Genomic DNA, 19,816 nt, shown 5'->3' on the forward strand with positions numbered 1-19,816 from the left:
AGACCACCAAGAGCAAGATGCACACAGTGGCAGTTTTATGCAAGAAATGACAATCCCAGAGTCCTATTAGAGTTTGGACACAATTGTCTCAAAACAGATGAACAACTCTGTCTCCAAGTCAGCAAAGACACAGATCTGAACAACACTGTGTCACTTATTTTCTCTTGCTGTGACAAAAACCTAACAAAAACTCATTGAAGGATTTGTTTTGGTTGAGTTTGTGGGTACACAGTTCATCATGGTGGCAGAAGCGTGAGGCAGATGGTCACTTTGCATCCACAGTCAGGAAACAGAGAGTTGAAGGCTGGGACCCAGTTAAGAGTTTTGCCTTTCGTCATCCCAGACCAAAGAGATGGTCATCTCTAGTGCGATGTTAGCAGATCATATTGAATGATATAGGAAAAGGTTGAAGTAGCATATCCAATTGGGATTTGTCTGAATTATGCAAGGTTGCTTTAAAATTTGAAAACCAAACAATGTCACTCTCAAATGAGAGACGCTGGGTAGCTATTTCCACGGACACAAGGAAAGCATGCGGCAGTTCAATAATCAGACATGACAAACCCTGCTGCGGAGTTCCAGACTATGGACACTGACCTGGGAAAATGGCTATGCTGAGACGCTTCAGCCCCAGAACAAAGCTGTCTGGCCTCACAGCAGATTAGGGTCAGTACAAGGCTACTGCAGCCTCTGTGTAGGGCTGTTACCTCTATGGAGAGTTGGCGTAGCACAGCCTGTTTGTGATCAACTTAGGCCAGTCAGATGCTACTGGAAAATCCGCCCTAATAAGAAGCCTTTGATCATCTAAAATCTGATGTTCACACAGATAACCATTCCCTTAGAAACATCCTCAAAGGGGCCGCCCTGATGAGACCTGACCACTTTCCTTATAACAATCTACAAACAAGCTTCCCAGCCTCCGGGGCTCCACCTCGTCTCTGCAGACTGGTTGTCAAGTCCTTCTAGTGTCCCTCATCAAATCCTTCTTTCCCATCAGTCTGGTCTTTGGTGAACTCACTCACAGCCCCTGTGACATGGGCCTGCCACAGCACTGTGCCATGGCAGGAAGGGGATGCCTGATGTGGTAAAGGAGGTCTCAGGGAAACTTAGAGATGACTTCATCCTCACAGTGAAGCAGCAGCTTCTTCCCCACTGAGCTCAGAAGCAAAGCCAGGGAAGGGAGGGGGCTCCTTGGTTATAGCACCACAGGGAGCTAACATGAGGACTGGAGTTGGGATTCCCAGGGCCCAGGAAAAAGCTAGGTGGGCATGGCAACTCACCAGCATTTCCAGCACTCAGAAAGTGGAGACATGGGGTTCCCAGAGCAAGCTGACAGTCACACTAGCCTTCTATTAGTGAGTTCTGAGTTCAATTGGGGGACCCTGCCCCAGTGAACAAGGTCAGGTGATTGAGGGAGACTCCTGATGGCCTTTACATAGGTGTGGACACACATGCACCCCCACACATGTGCCCACACTTGGATGTACACCACATGCCCATACATACATATGAAGAAAGAAAAACCTTAAGGACAAAACAGAGCTGCCCCTCCTCATGATTTCTCAACTCCTAAGGGGGAGTTTAGCCATTTCAATAAAGCAAGGACCCTAAAAGCACAAGACGGCGGAGATAGGTGACACTACCTGCCCTGGTTAGCTTTCTGTTGCTGTGATAAAACACTGGCCAACACTAACTTGGAAAGCAAAGGGCTTGTTTTAGCTTACAGGTCCATCATCCAGAGAAGAAAGGACCTGGAGGCAGGAACTGAAGCAACGACCCTGGCTGCTTACTGGCTTGCTCTCCTGTACAACCCAGGACCACCTGCTCAGGGGTTATGCTGCCCACAGTGGACTGGGACCTGTCATATCAATCAAAACGATGCTCATGGGTCAATCTGATGGAAGCCATTCCTCAATTGATGTTCCCTCTTCCCAGATGACTCCAGTTTGTGTTAAGTTGACAAACACTAACCAGGATGTACAGCTCTGAGCAGATTGAAGACTTTCTGATAAAATCCCCTGGAAGCTACAAACCAACTTTCACAACTAGCCATGTAAGGAGCAATGTTTCTGGAGCAGCATTTGTGCTGGATGGTCAGCAACACTTGCTGTGGATGATTGATTGATAAATAAAACACTGATTGGCCAGTAGCCAGGCAGGAAGTATAGGCGGGACAAAGAGAGAGGAGAATTCTGGGAAATGAAAGGCTGAGGCAGAGACACTGCCAGCTTCCTCAATGAGGAACAGGATGTAAAGTACCGGTAAGCCATGAGCCACATGGCAAGGTATAGCTTAATAGAAATGGGTTAATTTAAGATAGAAGAACTAGATAACAAGAAGCCTGCCACAGCCATACAGTTTATAAGTAATGTACGTGTCTGAGTGATTAGGTGATAGGTGGGCTGCAGGACTGTGGGAGCTTGGCAGGACCCAGAGAGAAACTCTCCAGCTATAAACACTGTTGAGCCGACTGCTTTCTGTCAATGGTGACTCCACAGGGATCTCTTGTTTGTGCAGTGATGCTATGTAAGGACGAGTCCCTTCTGTAAACACTGGCTGATCTGTCAGTGCACTGGAAGCCCCTCTGACTCAAAGAGGCCAGGGTCTGTTCACTTAGCAAGTGGTACAATCCACTGGATGATACAAACAGCTAACATTTTTATACATATGTACTGAAGAGCTTGCAAACGGGGTGTGAAAAGGAAGGCTGGCCTTGCTGCCTCGGGATGCCTGAAGTTATGTCTAGACTGGCAGAACTGGGCATCAAATCATTCACATTCTGCTAAGTGAATTGATCCTCAACACCGCATTTAAGAAGGGCTATGTGAGAAGGTCCACTGGGAATTCACAAGCCAAAGAGAAGGGGAAACCTCCAGAAAAGTCTCCCAATGGAGGAGGTCCTCTATCTCAGGAATGGGGTTTCCACTGAGCATGCTGGTCCTCACATTAATCTACCTATGCCATTGTATGATAAGTTCCTGCTCCATCAAGGCCATATTCACTGGTAAAAATGGCTGTCAGTTCTTGGCATACCCCAAGGACACTGTGAGCCTCAGCTATATTCCTGCCCTCCTCTAAAAAGAGCTTACTTCTCACTCACGAGATAAAAACAAAGGATGCTTGCTCTCCCATCATCCTCAGCTACTAGAAGTAGTCACACCCCTTCCTATAACCATCCCCACTTCCTGTCTGTCCAGAAGTGAAAATGCCCTCACCACCTGCTCTTGCTACCATGGTGTATAGAAACCATGAGCCAAAATAAATCTTTTTTTCTTTAAGTTTTTTTTGTATCAGGCATTCTGTCTCAGCTGTAAGAAAAGCAGCATACAGTTGCTAGTTACTGGGTCTAACCTTTTGAGTCTAAATCACTTCACCCATAAAAAGTAAATAATAGCATTTGAGTATAATGGAGTGCCTGGTTTTTCAAAGGTACTTAGAACAATTATTGCCAAGAGAAGTTTATGTGGGAACAGATTAGGTCTTGCTAGGGGGAAACTCTTTTCCCCTAAAAACCTTACCTTCTCCTAATTTTTATGGCCTTTATTCCCAAAGAGTCAAGAATTACAAGTGCAAATTTTTGTAAAAACCAAATGTCCAAGAGCCAGAAACAGCCATTTCATGTTAAGTTTGGAGGAGGGATCCACTCTCCTCATCCATGTCTCTCAAGGAAGACTTGCATTAGCAATATTGAAGCAATTGCCACTGGGAGTCACCTAAGCCCAGACTCTGCAGTTAATTCTGTTTTCAGAGTAAAATACAGAGTCCAAGGAAACCATTTAGACTTCCTTTCATGTCTCAGATTTACCAAGTAGAAATCTTCTGTCGACAGGAAATGCCCAGACCCACAGAACACACACACGCTCAAGCAACCAAACTTTCATATTTCATTTTTTGTTTGTTTGTTTTAAAAGGTACATTGTACTTACCTTTCCAAAACTCCCTTTACCAATGGCCCGCAGGATCTGGAAGTGGTCAAAGTTGACTGTAAAAAAGGAGAAAGAGGCAATCAGGTCAGGATTGGCTCTGGGACATGGTGTTCATGTACTACCCACTTGCTCTGCTGGCTTCTGTCCACTGGCATTATTTATCTCCTATCAGCACCTGGTGACTGAGGCACTGCCCAATGAAGGACATCCCATTTTCTCCCAAACACAGTTAAAATCTCTCCATGGGTGCACAGGAGGAGACATCTGGTAGGGACCAAGGTAGGTGACAACAAAAATGCTCAGCTGTTCTGATTTCATATTCTCACATGTATTTTTCCATTCTCAAAGGACAGATGTCCCTACTGTGGACCCCTCCGGTACACCCAGTGCTCTCCCAGTCAGACCATAGGTTACATGTGTCTGCTGTTACAACCTCACAGTCGGCTCCTTCTACTCAGTCTGTCTAAGCCCTGACAGTCTGTTGAACCCTCAGCATTAAGGCTCCTAGAGGCCAAGCACAATGACCCACACCACTCGCCTGCTCTCACATCACATCACTCCTTGCTCCCATTTAGCTGTCTCTGTGTCTTCACCCTCCAGCCCTTACTGGCTGGACTCTACCCCAACCTCTGCTCCAAAGCACGTCAGCAGTGTATGGCCATACCGCTGACTGTCATGAACATCCTCTACCTTCCGTGTCCCTGATCCCTGTCTCCTTCTGTTTCTGATTTTTCAGGCAGGGTCTGATGTAACCCAGACCTCCCCTTTTCTCTACCTTTGGAGTGTTGAGATTACAGATATACCACAATGCCCAGTTTGTGCGGTGCTGAGGATTGAACCAAGGGCTTCGTGCACACCAGGCATGCACTCTTCCAACTGAGCTACACCCAGCTTCTATGGCAGAGCCCTCTCTCAAATGCCCCCTTCAATGACTTCTGTATGCTCAGACTTTCCCTCCCAAGGGTTAGACACTGGAGTCTGTCACTCTCTGTCACACAACTACTCTCATGGCCTCCAGAGGCTTCAGTGGCATACCAGAGCCTGCCAAAGTATCCCTGACCTTTAGGTAGTTTGAATGGATGCCTACCCTAGAATACTCTTGGGGATTCAAACCTACCTTGAACTTCATGGATCCAACAGACCCCAGGCAGAATTATGCCACCCATTTCAGTAGGTCCAGAAGACCCTAGGCTGGGTGGCACTTTCCCAAAGCCAAGGATTCATCTCTGGTTCCTTTCCCTCCCAACCCCCACATTTAGTCTTTTATCAGCATGGGCCTAGTTTTCCTCGTTCTGTACTCTTTCATCTGCCCATCCTGAGGCTCCTTTGATTTCTATCTGCTCCTTTTACCTAATGTCTACAGTGGCCTTTCAACCCTCCCCTTGACCCTCCCACAGGGCACACATAATAAGGGACATAATCATGACGGTCCCCTGCTGACTCCCTTCTCCTGACCCCTCTGTCTTAACCATGGAGAGCATATTCCTCCCTGACCTGCATGGTCCCTGTCCTACCCCTCCCACCCACCCTCATGCTGCAGACCAGGCCCCTTCCTTTCTAGTAAATCTGTCCCTTTTCCATCTAATGCTCTTCTCTGACTGTCCTTTTGTCACCCTGCTGTGTCCTGTGTCCTGAGTGGGGACTGGGCCTAACTTCCAACTAAGCGTGCAGTCTTGTAGCATGGTAACTTCCACGGAACACATCATTCTGAATAGCTCCACAGGACTTGATCATTTTTCTTTGCCAGGCTCTGAGTTACCTGGGGTCAAAGGTCATGATCACTCTATTTGTTGTTGCTCCCTTAGCACCTGACCTTGCTTAGTACACTGCAGCACTCCATAACTACTCATTAACTGAAGGGATGATTGAGTGAGCTGATCTCCATATTCATGGTGCCAAGTGCATAATAAGTCTTTGGTAAATATTTTTGCATTTGACTGAATTGCAGCCAGTTCTCAATAACTAGGAAAGACATGCTATTTACGAAGATGAAGGGGATTGATTAGCTCACTGCATAATTGAAGTTGGGGTGTGGGGAAGTCAATGAACACAATTCGTTCCTTGTATATTAAACTTTGCCAAGCCAAAGTCAGAATCCAGTGAGCTGTCAAATGCCTGACGTGCTTAGAATAGAGAGGCTAGGTTAACAGTTAACTAGCAAAACTTCCTTTCTTTAACCCAGCTCTGTTTACTTTCAGAATAACTTACTGAAACCATAAATTCCATACTTCTCCTCTTACCTACTCTCTAGAGGTGGAGGGAGGAAAAGAAAGCAATGGACGTGGACCACAGCTCAGGTGGCTGTCACGTGCTAGGACGTGTGCCTCGCTTAACAAACACCACCATGGTTCAGAAAGTAAATGTCACTGTGGGTCTTTGCCCCCCGCCCTCTACGCAGCAGAGCCAGCTACCCAGAGGCATGACTTAGGAACTGCCAGGACACAGATGCTGAGTCCCGGCATGACGAGCAGCCCCTTATCCCTATCAGAAAACAAAACAATGCTATTGTGCAGTGGGGGGGGGGAGGGGCGTTTGATAAAAGAGCAAGGCACATGGGAAAGGTTGATAAATCCTATTTTATCGTCGGATTTGGAGCTCCATGTGATCTTACTTCGGAGTGAAAGGGTAGTCTTTTATGTCATCAGTATAGAGGCTAGATTACCTTGATTTGAACCCCATCACTCAGCAACTGGGTGGTCTCAGAGACGGCACTTAAACTCAGTACTCCCTCTTAACACTAGGTATGATAAAAAATAATTCTTACTTTTCTCAACACCTTGTCAAGTGCCTAACAGAAAGAGTGGAGGAGAGTTTAACATTGATTCATTAATTCAGGGGGAACAGTCCATCATTGCTGAGAAGGTGCGGTAATTTGGAACAGGTTGGGCTAAGGTATCAGGAGCTTGCAGCTTCTCACACGGTACCAAACAGGAGACAGGAATGAGTGGAAGCAGGGCCAGGCTGTTACCTTCCAGCCCCAGCCCCCATGGCCTATGCCATTAGCTAGGCCCTCTGTCTCAAAGACTGCATGGTCTCCCAAAACATTGCCACCAGTTGAGGACCAAGTGTTCGGACACATGAGCCTGTGAGGGTACGGCAGGTTGCTTTCTGTTACTACAGTGAACACAACCAAAAGAAACTTAGGGAGGAAAAGGTTTGTTTCAGCTTACATGTCCTGATCACGTCCATCACAAAGGGAAGTCAGGACATGAGCTCAAGACAGGAAGCTGGAGGCAGGAGCTGATGCAGAGGCCATGAAAGAGTGCTGCCTACTGGCTTACTTATGGCTTGCTCAGCCTGCTAGACTACCTGCTTAGGGATGGCATCGCCCACAGTGGGCTGGACCCCTGAAGGAAGCCTGGTGCTCACCTGCATTTCCCTGTGTTTAGCCAGAATGTCCCACTGACTAAAGCTGTTTTGAGTAAGTCGTGTAAAAATCGAGAAGGCCCTTTCCCCTGACACACACACACACACACATACACACACACACACACACACACACACACACACTGCTTTCTGACATCATCTAAGAAACAACACTGCACACCTGTTTGACCACATCCTTATCTCTTGGCTCCAGACATCTGTTGACCTACTGCTTTCTGATGACAGATCCAGCCACTCAGGCACTGGCTATGATCCACTGGATCCTTGCCGTGTGTGTCACGGGTCTGACACCCCCAGTAGGCTCCTCTGTCTCTCTTCCCTGCTTCTCTAGAGCTGAAAATCCAGAACCATTTAGTTTACTCAGCAGCCTACCAATGTGGATAAACAACTTCATGTTCCCCAGCATCCCCTGTACCTTCTGAAGATGCATTCCCGTGGGATTCCTTGCCTATCTACAGCCAGACTTCCTGCAGACCCAGCCCAACTCCCTGGGTCTTAGAGGCTTAACCCTTGAGGTCTGCAGGACTTAACCCTTGAGGCCCCACCTTGACTGCATCCCGGGCCTCAGAGGTCTCCTCCCTTCACCAGCCACCCTACCTGTAGATTGCCTATAGCAAGCAATCAGACCCAACCCCTGCTGCAGTGTGTCCTGCTGGGGAACTGAGTTGGGATGATATCCACAGAGAGCCAGGAAAACGTAGAAGGAAGAATGTGGCCTTGGAGGTTAGCAGGCTGCATCCAATGGGGCAGGGACAGTTCCATGTGAGAAAACAGGGGTGATGGGCCAAGTTACTTGGAAAGACATGCAGTCAAATTAGTGCCTTCGTTCTTTCTTCTTTTTCTTTCTTCCTTTCTTTCTTTCTTTCTTTCTTCCTTCCTTCCTTCCTTCCTTCCCTCCTTCCTTCCTTCCTTGCATCTGTCCTTTCAAGGCAGTCTCATGTAGCCCAGGTTAGCCTCAAACTCTGTATATAGTCAAGGATGACCTTGAACTTCTGACCCTCTGATTATAGGCATGCGCTACCACATCCAGTTGTATGGTATTAGAAATGGAACTCAGGGCTTCATGCCTCTCCTCCATTAGACACCAGGGTCAGCTCCTGAGTAGATAAGAGTCAAAGCTACGGGCACTAAAACTGCAGATCTCAGTTCCCGACTGGAAGGCTGTCACTGTGTCCTCATCCATGGTGAGTAGAAATGACAGTTTGGGTGTTGACTTTGTCTCTCAGCAAGTCATTGGATTAGTTCAAAGTCATAGGCTTAGGGTCTTCACCCAGTCCAGAACTGCTAGATCTCCATTAGAGAGAGCCAATGGTCTGAGTACTATACACACATGGTCACCATCCAGGGACTCAGCTAACCGGGATGCTTTAGTTTCATTGATGTTGATATGACAAAATACCCTGGTTTTAAAGAAGAGAGGAATTATCTTAATTGAAAATTCCTGGCTACAGTCCTTCATAGGCGAGAAGTCAAGAGGGCAGGAATTGGGGACAGCTGGTCATGTGACATTCACAGTCAGATACAGATAAGAATGCACACATTCTTGCTTCTGCTCAGCTTGATTGCTCCACCCTTACACAGTTCAGGTTCTGCTGCCTAGGGAATTGTGCCCTTCACATTGGGCGGGTCTTCAATGAAGTAAGTCAACACTACACAAACATGCCCTGAGGCAAACTTGATATAGACAGTCTTTCAGTGAAACTCTGCCCAGGTGATCCAAGATTGTGTCAAGTGGACAATTAAAGCTGACCATCACATGGGGAAGAAAAAAATAATATGTCTGTATTAAATGTTGACAGGTTATTTTCTTGTCAGGATTCCCTAACACGTGCAGTGTAACAAGCACTTCAATAGCATCCATTCTGAGTTAACTGAAGTTATCTAGAGCTGTGCAAAGCCAGGGTGTCCAAGCTGTGAGAGTGTACACAAGTTTATTTTGTGGGACACTGCAATGTGGCATGGCCATCTGCAAAGTTCATGCCCCAAAACCACACAATTGAGTTATACAAAACAAACAAAAACTAAATGCATTAAATATGCTCAGAATTTTGTGTTAGGCTGCATTTATACTTTGAATTTTGTGTTAGACTGCATTCAGGACTATCCTGGGCTACATGTGGCATATGGGCTGCAGGCTCGGCATTCCTGGTTTAAAACAAACAGGGAGATGAATTTGCAGTTTTGTGTAAGAAGATTGAGGATCTGAGGATGTTGGTATCTGGGGGGATTCCTGGAAAAATCCCCTGAGCTCACCACGCACACCATGCTTCATCCAATGCTGGGAGTTACCAGATCCATCCTGGAAACTGTGAGCATACTCCGATCCCAATGGTTCTGTAGCTCTGTGGGCTCTGGCCCTGAGTGCAACCCTTGTCCACCTTTGACTCCTGAGATGAGACGGGTCTCTTTCACAATCATGTCCAGGGCTGAGAAATTCCACGGGAGAGTCTGTCCCTGGCCAGTGTCCATGCTGGCTGGCAGGGTTGCTGTAGGAGGTCAAAGCTAGGTGTTTGGCGTAGACTGTCTTCGTGGCCCTGCTCTGCATCCATGCCCCACTCCCCACCCATAAAGAGAGAAGCTGGGATTTGCTTCCCAGAGCCGCAGCACTGTTCTCAGCCTTATTAAAAAGTGCTTTGTTTCCTTGTTGATAAATGTGTTTAATAACACCCCAAGCCTTTTTTCTAACAGTCTACACTCTTATCAGCAAGAACACTGAATCTGTGAGCAGCCAGGAATTTGCATGCCTAATTCATATGGGTAGAGTACGGCAGAAACTTTAGGGTGTAAATTAATTTAGAGCTGGTGGAAAATTAATGATAAGACAAGCTGCCAGGAGAGCTTGAGAACTCAACTGTCAATCTGTCCTTCCTCCCTGTGCGCCTGATGTCTTCAGTTTCTTTGCTGGCACTGTGATAAAATATGATGACAAAGATAACTTGAGGGAAAGAAAGGGTTTAATTGCCAAGGTCATTGCCTCTCATTGCAGGGAAGTCGAGGTAGCAAGTCTCAATTACCCACAGTCACGAGCAGAGAGCAATGGGCTAATTCATGTTGCTAGTGCTCAGCTCATTTTCTCCACGCTTATCCAATCCAGGATAGAGTGTCACCCATACTGAGCATGTCTTCCAGCCCCAGTTAATGTAGTCAAGACAACCCCTCACAGACATATCCACAAGCCAGCTTGATCCAGACAGTTCCTTACAGAGATTCCCTCTCCATGGGGATTCTAGTTGGCAATTAAAATTACCTTGATGTATTTATTACTTCCCTAGGACAGCCCTAACAAATTGTCACCAAGGAGCTTAAAACAGCAGGGATTAATTACCCTACAGTTCAAGAGGTCAAAAGCCCAGAGCAAAAGTGTGCCATCCATGGAGACCCTGGGGGTCCTTCCCTAATGCCATCACCAGTCCTTGGCACTCTACATCACTCCAGCCCTTGCCTCTCCCTTCTCGGGGCTTCTCCCCAGGTGTCTCTGTTTTCTTCTTACTCAACCACTTCATTTGAGGCTCACCCTAGATCTGAGAAGCTTCAACTACACCAGTAAAAACCTATTTCCAAATCTGGCCCCATTCTCAGGTTCCATATGGTTGTGCATTGGGAGAGAACAGTTATTCAGCTCAGTGTACTCACAAGAGCTCCCAACACAAGGAATGGCCAGTGAAAGAAAGCTGAGTGGGTGATGGGAAGCTCCAGCCTACACTTAATGCACCTGTCATTCCACAGTGGCATACACAGCTACAGCTGTTGGAGTCATAGACACAAAGTTTAGGAATAGAATTTGGACCTTCTGCTCTTCAGCCTGGTGGAGTTGAGCCAGAGCTTTGATTTCAACACACAGCTCTCAGGACAATGATTCAAAGGGACGCACCTCAGATACCTAAACCATAGACGTTCTGACAAGTGAGAGCTGACCATCTGCCTTGTTTGGAGGAAGAACAGTGCAGGGGTCAGGGCCCAGCATGACTGGAACATCCACTGACTTTTGACTCAGTTGCTGAGCAGCAGATTGGGAAGGGTGACAGGTGACAAGGAGAAAAACACCTCGTTTCTGCTGCCTTCTGCATGGGAAACTGCACTGGTCACCCATGCCCAATGCTGAGAGGAAGGTGCTGTGGACGTCAGATCTGCCTGAGCACTTTGCCCATGAGCAGTAAAGAAAGCTGAGACAATGAAGAAGTGAGAGGATAGTTTGATACAGACACTTAATGGTTTGTCTTATCTCCTTAGCAACCAGAAACAAGCATCCTCCATTCACTGCCATACACTTAGTTATCCTAAAACACCTGCTTGAAGTCTTTAGAAGAGGTGAAAAATCAGAGCACAGACACAGGAGGACCATGGGAGGACACAGAGATGATGATGTTTATAAGCCACAAGTATGGCTGGCTGTTTGAATGTACCTTGGACATACTTCCTGGATGGAATGACCATCCTCTGCCTGTCACTGTGAAAAGCATCTCCCAGCACTGGCATCAAGACTGATGACATATCTCCAGTCTCAACCCCTCTACCCAACCAGAGGCTTTGTTTCCATGTCTGAGAAATGGAACTGCTAATAGCCTCTTGCAAAGCCCTAGTAAAAATTATAGATCTCTAGGAAGCTGCGAGTGCTCCACCTGGACAGCCAAAATCACAGGGTGAACTATGGTCGCCACAGTGGCTGGATGTTAAGACAAATGCATTCAGAGAAGGGAAACTATAAAAACCTGAAGGAATTGGTAGATCTCGGCAAAAATAGCAACTTCTGGGGCTTCAATCTTCATATCGTCCTCAGAATGTGAAACACACCGCTTGATCAGTGGAAGCCACACCCACAGTGTGTGACAGTCCTCCCCCTTAACAGCTCAGTGCATTCTCCCCACCACTGGAAATGCCCACGGAGTTAAACAAACTGTGTGAAAACAAAGCCTTTTGGAAGAAGAAGGCTTTAGTCATAACACACATTGCCGAACACATGGCTGGGTTTTGTCAGCTTCTGGGAAGAAGGTGCAACTTGCCAACGGAAGTCTGAAGAAAATGGCAATATTTGAGATGAAGCAAAGCCAGACGCAAGTCTCCCGGGACTCCCGGGCTCCTCCTGAGCAGCCTTCTGAAGCACACATTCTCATGAAATTGGGGTGAAAATGGTGCAAGCCTTTCCCTTTTCCATTCATGGGCACGGAACGTCTCCCCTCCTGCCCCCCAGGTATGCTTTTGGAGTCCCACAGGGTGAGCTGTGCTTTTCTTTCCTGAGTGGCAGTAATGACACCACCTGCCTGCCTTTCTTGGGCACTGTTTTCTCAATTCCCCACTGGGGGAATGTGGGGACATCGGTCCAGGTTCTCACAGGCGAAACTCAGATTCACCCAGATTACATAAACAGGCATGCATAACACCTGTGGATTCAAACTCTATGGCAGGGAGAATCAAGCCTCCTTGTGCGGGAGGAGGGTGATCATGGACCACAGGTTCAGAAGCAGCCATGTGCAAACCCAATTTGCAGTCCTCACCTTTTCAGATGCCCTGTCTGTAAACACCACACTAAGCAAATGGGGACAAAAACTAACTGTGATAGAATTCCCACTTGTGTCAGGCAGGGGACAGCTGCCTAGGAAGGACCAGTGCCCAGCAGAGCTGGGGCCTAGCCTCTTGTAGCAGAAGGTGGAGAATGAGAGGCAGAGGACCACTGTGGGTGGTGAGAAGCAGGGGAGGAGTCCACAGGTCTCCAGGGCAGAGGGCTCCACTGAGCACGCTGGCCTCTCAAAGCAAGTGGCCTCAGAGACAAGAACAGAGGCACAAAGCCCGTCCTGCCTTGAAGAGGAAAGCGCGCACACAGTCCCGGCTTAGAGAACAGTGACTAAACAGGCCTTGGGCAGGATCAAGGATCTGAGTGTGCTTTAGTGAGCAGTACAGTCAACCCCTCTAACTGTATAAGCGCAGGGACGTCTATGAACCATCTGTGCTGACAAATAGAATAACGTGGGATAAGTGGATAAAGTCCTACAGACTCGCAACCTACCAAGACTGCATCGTGAAGAAGCAGCCGACCGGAACACACCAACATCAGCAGGAAGATTCAATTAGTGAGGAAAAGCCTTCCCCAAAGAAAAGCCCGGAGCTAGACAGCCTCCCTGGAAAACTCAACTGAGCAAAGAGAAGCTGTCAGTCCTTCTCAAACTCTTGCAAAAAAAAAAAAAAAAAAAAAAAAAAAGAGGCAATCCTTCTCTTGTAAAAGAACTCAGAGGTGGGAACTCTCAGATTCATTTCATGAGGCAAGCATTGTCCTGACACCAAATCCAGACAGGCTACAAGGAAAGAAAACTAAAGCTCTTCTCCCCGAGGAAGATACTGAAAAGGTCCTCAGCAAGGTGTCAGCGGAGCAAATCAATAGCACATTGGCAGGAACCCTTGTGGAAGAATCTAGACAGGCAAATCTCACCACCACACGCCACTCGAACAGATGAGAGATGGAAACCAGAGGCCTATCTAAACAGATGAAAACCACGTGATTGGCATCTTCTAGAATCCTCTTTTTAGACTTTCCATCCTCTCCAGTTCAGTCTGCACATGGTCCCTCTAAAATAGAAGCCTTAAGCTGCATCAGTTTGAAGGGAAGAATTCCCAGCAGGGCTTGGTTTATAATGTAAAGTACTAAGGCACCATGCCCTAAGCTTGCCCAGGACTTGTCACACTGCTTGAACAATCACGCAGCAAAGCCTGTGAATGGAATCGTGGTGCAGGAGTACTGTTCTGCTTCAAAAAGTAAATACAGGTGAATTAAAACAAAAAATAAATAGACTAAAATTCCACATATCTTTATTATACAAGCTCTTGGCAAAGGGATACATTTTAGGATAATAAAGATCATTTATGGTACAGCAATGTCAGCTTTGTAGTCAAGAATGAAAAACGGAGAGCGTCCCCTGAAAGACCAGGGGCATGACAAGCTGGTTCACTGTGCACACTGCCACTGATTCTTAGGATGCCAGGTGTGCTCTCAAGAGCAATTAGGCAAGGAAGAGAAATAAAAGACTTTTTCAAGTTGGGCATGGAGGCCTATTACTGTAATCCAGGACTCATGAGGCTGAAACAGGAGGATTGCCACAAACTCAAAGATAGCCTGGACAACAGATTAAGTCCCAGGCCAGCCAAGGTAGTACAACAATACCTACTCTATAATAATAATTTTAAAAAAGACATTCCAACATTCCAATCTTAAAGAATTAATATCTACAAATGACCTGATCTTGTATATAGATTCTTAGATACTAAAGATACTTCAAAATTCCCCCAAAATAATAAATGGATTAGGTAAATATGCACAATAAAAATCAACATCCCATATACTTCCAATAAATTATCTGAAAAAGAAAATAACCCCATTAGTAATAACATCAAAACAAATAAAACATTTACTATGCATTTACCAAGCAGATGAAAATTCTGCATACTGAGAAATTTGGAGAGAGGAATTTTAAAAAGTAGATCACTGGAAATCTAGCTTCACGGGCCCTGAAAACAAAGCTGTTAAAATGCCCACACCACCCAAAAGGGCTGCACAATCAATGCCATTGATATCCAAATTCCAAGGGCATTTTTTATGGAAATAGGGGGAAAAGTGAAATTCATATAGAATCACATAAAAATCTCATGGAGCACAAAAAACTCTGACTGGAATGATTGGAGTTGAGGACAACACACTGCTGAGTTCCAAAGCTATAGTCATTGTTAAGATCTACATGTGGAATGTCACTCCAGGTTCAACTGTTTGAACATCGGTCCCCAATTGTTCTGGGAGGCTATGGAATACTTTGGGAATGGCTTCTTACTGGTGGATCTAGTGTTATAAGTTTATAGATGCATGTCTCCTCCACACACTTTAGATTTCTTTTTCAAGGAGGAGGCTCTCAGGAAGCATGCTCATATAGGGGTTGAAACTGGCCTGGGTTGGGGCCCAATGCATTGAGCACTGATGATCATGTGAGGCTCTGGAAGTCATAGGGAGTCCCTGGAGCAGGAAATGTCCCTGTCACAATCACACTTGAGCATAGCAAAGCCAATCAAGAATGGCAATAACTCATTAAAAAGTGACAAAGAAAACTTCCCCAAACCTTAGGTTTTTCCAACCATCAAAATACTGGCTTCACTACCACCCCCTGGAGCCTGCTGAGAAGTCTCTGAGAATGTCTTGACGACTGCACCAATCAGGTGTCTTGAATGCCACTGCCTCCATAGAATGTGAGGTAGATGTTCTGTGCTGTGCTTGGATCCATATGTCGGGTGGGGGTGCCAAGCAATCTTGGACAAGGACAAACTCCAACCTGTGACATACAGGCATGCAACTGCCCCATAGACTAATGAGCCCTCACTGCTCCCCATGAGAGTAAAACACATCTCACCACTGTCTGAGCACTGGCGTGTTCTGGGGGAGATGGCCACTTGGGGTTCTACATCTCTGCTTTAAATAGGAGACAGAGGGTGATCATTTCCAAAGGTTTGAACAGAATGAAAGTGAGTTTTGTGTCTGTCCTTCTCATGCCTTTCTAAAGAGAATCTGGCATTTGATAAAAGCTCTCCAGTGGGAAAGTGTCAGGCAGATCTTCTGTGGATTCATGTGACATGTTTACTGGAAGCTCATTTTTGTCATAGGCATTCGGTACTGTAGATACCAGAAGGCACGAGGCAGGCCTTTTGGGACTCCCACATCTAGCTCACACTGATTGGTACTCCGACCTGTCATCTGTAAGAAGGTACCCAATGTACTAGAAAGAAGTGTATTGGGAGGGCCACAGCTGGGGCCAGGGGGGTCTTAGAGAAGTAAACTTCAAACTGAGCTGGGAGTATGGGCAGGAGCTGGGCAATGCCAGGAGTACGGCCATGCAGGGGACGGGAAGCTGTCTGGGGAGGGTCTGAGAGATGATTCTAAGCACAGCCAACAGGCAATTCAGACCCTGAAATGGGAATGGGGTGTGGATGTTCAACAGTGGCCACCCCTAAAGAGTGCAGGGTCAAGGAGATATAGCACTGAACAGGTAAGAAGGGGTCACACCTGAGGACAGAGACGGAAATGATGTCCTTTATCTCAAGGGCTAGGGAAAGCCTGTCAGGGTAGGCTGGTCCCTAAGAAAGAAAGGAGGTAGAAAAGGAGAGAGGTGTGATAATAGGAACAAGGAGAAGAATGGGGGGGGGGAGAGGAGAGAGAGAGAGAAAGATCAAAGAGAGGAAGGCGCAAGCACGTGGGGTGATATGATCAATTTCTTCACTTAACAAGCTTATCAGTCAGCATGACTGCTATTCTGTGTAACAAACATACCCCAGCTCTTAATAGCGTATAACAATGACCATTTGCTTCTTCATTTGTAGCACGTGTCTACACAGACCAGCCAACTTGCTACACTCGCTCAGTGCCTTAGGCTATTGGAACTGCTGTAACAAACTACGATGGGCGGGTAGTTCACAGACAACAGTCATTTCTCTTGATCTAAAAGCTGAGATGTACAGGGCAAAGTGTCTGCTCGATAGTCCTTGACTCTCACCATCTTGCTACTTTCTCACAGGATGGAAGGGGTGAGGTGTGCCTCTGAGATTTTTGTAAGGGCCCCCATCTGTGAGGGGCCCCCACATAACCTCTTCACCTCACAGAGGTCCATGTTCTAACACCACCATGGTGGTTTCAGAATCTTATTGAGGGATAGATCACTGTAGTAGTTGCCTGACTTGCTGCTGTAATAAAATGTCTGACAGAACATTAGAAGGGGTGAGTCTGCTTCACAGCTCCAAGGTACAGTCCATCAAGATGAGGAACACATGGTAGCAGGAACTACCCAGAGCATCTGCAGTCAGGAAGCAGAGGCAGAGGAATTCTGGTCCTCAACATGTTTTCTTTTTACAATCCAAACCCAAGCCTGTGGGATGGTGTAACCATCATTAAGATGAATTTTCCTACTTGTTTAACCTAATCTAAATAATTCCTCACAGCACGCCCAAAGGCTTCTCTCCCAGATGATGCTAGATCTCATCATGGGACCATCAATACTAACTACCGTAGGCACCAACATCTGGACCACAGTACGTTGAGGCAGTCTGACGGAGGCTGCATCTCACCCATGTGTTCTGTACCCATTGTTATTAAATGCCCCCCCATCAGACAGTAGCACACTCTTCTGTTTTGTTTGCTCTTCTATCCCTAGTATTAGGCACAGTGCAGACATTCTCGATGCCCATGAGATAAATACATTCTTCTGATTTCTATAAGTCACACTTCCGTGTTGACACCAAGAGTCAGCCTTGCTCTGCCTTCCCCACCTCTGGACCACCCCTGTGTTTGTGGACCCAGCCATCATTCTTTTTCCAACATCTGTTTAGATCCTTCCCCAACAGAGGGGCTTTCTCAGACCAATTTTGTGATGTTTTTGACCGGGACCCAGGGTGTCCAGATATGTGGTCCACATTATTCCAGATACAACTATCCAGGTATATGAGGGGAAATTGCAGGGATCAATTGGGACAAGCATCTGGCTCTCTCCAACATGGGTGGGCCTGTTCCTGTCCATGGAAGGCCTGGGTAGAGCTGAGCTGCTGACCCTCCTGCCCCAGATGCTGCCGTTCTTTGAGCTGAGCCACCAGCTACTTGTGGGTCAGGACCCTGCAGGCTTTTACACTGAACTCTCACCGATGCCTCTCCTCAGCCTGTCAATTGCAGTTCTGAGGACTTCGCAGCCCAGTAGCCATGTGAGTCCGTGCTTTATAACAAAATTCTTTGTGAATGTGCATCGAATTCTGGACAGCTCTAATGGCATCTTGAGGCAGACACTGTCTGTTCTTCACCTTCCTCTCATCTGTCCTTATATTACAACTACAGTGCCTGCATCTGTCTCTACTCTTGAGGACATCCTCTTGTGCTAGGAAGCTGCTGTGGACTGCATATCAGGTGGGAAAGACAGAGTTTAGAGTGTCCTGGAAGCAGCTCTCATCCAGTAACTGGCAGGCATGAGTGGGTAGCATCCTGGGTCCTTCTAACACAGGGCGGGATGATTCTGAAGTGTGGTCTCCACTGTTCTTCAAATGCCACAACACCCTGTGTTCCCACGGTGCCACGCATGAAGACACAGCCTATGGTGAATGCTTGTTCCTTCTGGCCTTATGTCCCCTCCTCACAAGTGTCTGGAGACCGCATTAGAAAGGCACCTCTTCTAGCTGGAGCTTTCAGAGTTTACCTCTAGAAAAGCCCAAACTGAGACGCTGCTTTCAAAGTGCTTCACATATAATGTGAAGATGAGTTCTGAGAAAGAACTAAACATTCTAAAGAGCTGATTACATGATTAGAACATGAATGATTGTGGAGAGATTAGAATGTTGTGGTCCAAAGCCTGATTACAGTTTATCTTGGGCTGTCTTTAGCTTTTTGTTGTTGTTGTTGTTGTTGTTGTTGTTTTGAGACAGGGTTTCTCTGTGTAGCTTTGGAGCCTGTCCTGGAACTCACTTTGTAGACCAGGCTGGCCTCGAACTCACAGAGATCCGCTTGCCTCTGCCCCCTGAGTGCTGAGATTAAAGGTGTGCACCACCACTGCTTTTGAAATAGCCATTCTTTGCTTACTTCTGGGTCTGATCTAAGGTTCTGTGACTAACAGAGAAAATCCTTTAGAATGTCTTAACTTAACAAAACCCTAGTTTCTGCCAACCAGTTTGCTAAGAATGGCATCAGACAGCCCCTGGAGCCTATGACTGACAGATGGCCCCACCTCGTTTTACCCCACCTTCTTAATACTCCACCAGAGCGGCTGACTTGTGACTCTTTGCTCCACGACTTTAAGAGCTTTGTCCAACGATTACCACATTGCAGCATGGAATTTGGAAGAATCTAAATCTGTGTTCCAGGGCCATGTGCACTCATATTTGGCTACAGAATAAAGTCTCTCATCCTCTTTGTATCAAAACACCCTGGGTACCTCCCTCTCGGCACATATTCTATTCTATGACTGTTAGTGCATGTGTTTATTAGCTTGTGTCTGTCTGTAACAAGGTCACTGGTCTCCTTGTGTCCTCTGTGTCCTGCTCAGAGTCTGCTGAGTGAATAGTGGTGGAGTAGCCAAGCCTGGACACAGCCTCTCTTTCCCCATATTAACTCCCTCATTAGGAAAGCAAGACCACGGTGCCAGGGATTGGCTTCTGGCTGTATGATCTGAGAGTCTGAGATGCCAGGGCTGGCAGGTAAGAAGGGACACAGTGTCACTGTCTGACAAGGCTCTGGATGGGAAGGTGGCCTCGGTTAGCTTTAATTAGACAGGGGTGCCAGGACAGGACAGCTATTAGGAGGGAAAATGGCAGAGAGAGGAGCCGCCTCCTTCATGGTGACTGCTAATGGGATGCCGCCTGGTGCAGCTCCAGCCAGGTGTCTACATAGAAATGGCCTTTAAAGGATCCCATTCTTGGAGACTAATGAGTGCTCCACACTTACACATAACTGTTCTCCACTAATTATTGTTTTAGTTGCTCTCCTGGTTTCCCTCCTGGTTTCAACT

The 19,816-nt window shown here is 46.8% G+C and overlaps 1 protein-coding gene across 1 annotated transcript in view; it reads right to left on the reverse strand.

Moving 5' to 3' along the window:
- Nucleotides 1-19,816, reverse strand: part of Stk32b (serine/threonine kinase 32B) — a 250,839-nt gene that overhangs the window by 184,102 nt on the left and 46,921 nt on the right. The window contains exon 2 of the mRNA XM_028882359.2: nt 3,927-3,982. Coding sequence (XP_028738192.1) covers nt 3,927-3,982 — 56 coding nt within the window. The remainder of the gene's footprint in view (nt 1-3,926; nt 3,983-19,816) is intronic.

Source organism: Peromyscus leucopus, chromosome 10 (genome assembly GCF_004664715.2).
Source record: "Peromyscus leucopus breed LL Stock chromosome 10, UCI_PerLeu_2.1, whole genome shotgun sequence".
In the NCBI taxonomy this organism is placed as follows: Eukaryota; Metazoa; Chordata; class Mammalia; order Rodentia; family Cricetidae; genus Peromyscus; species Peromyscus leucopus.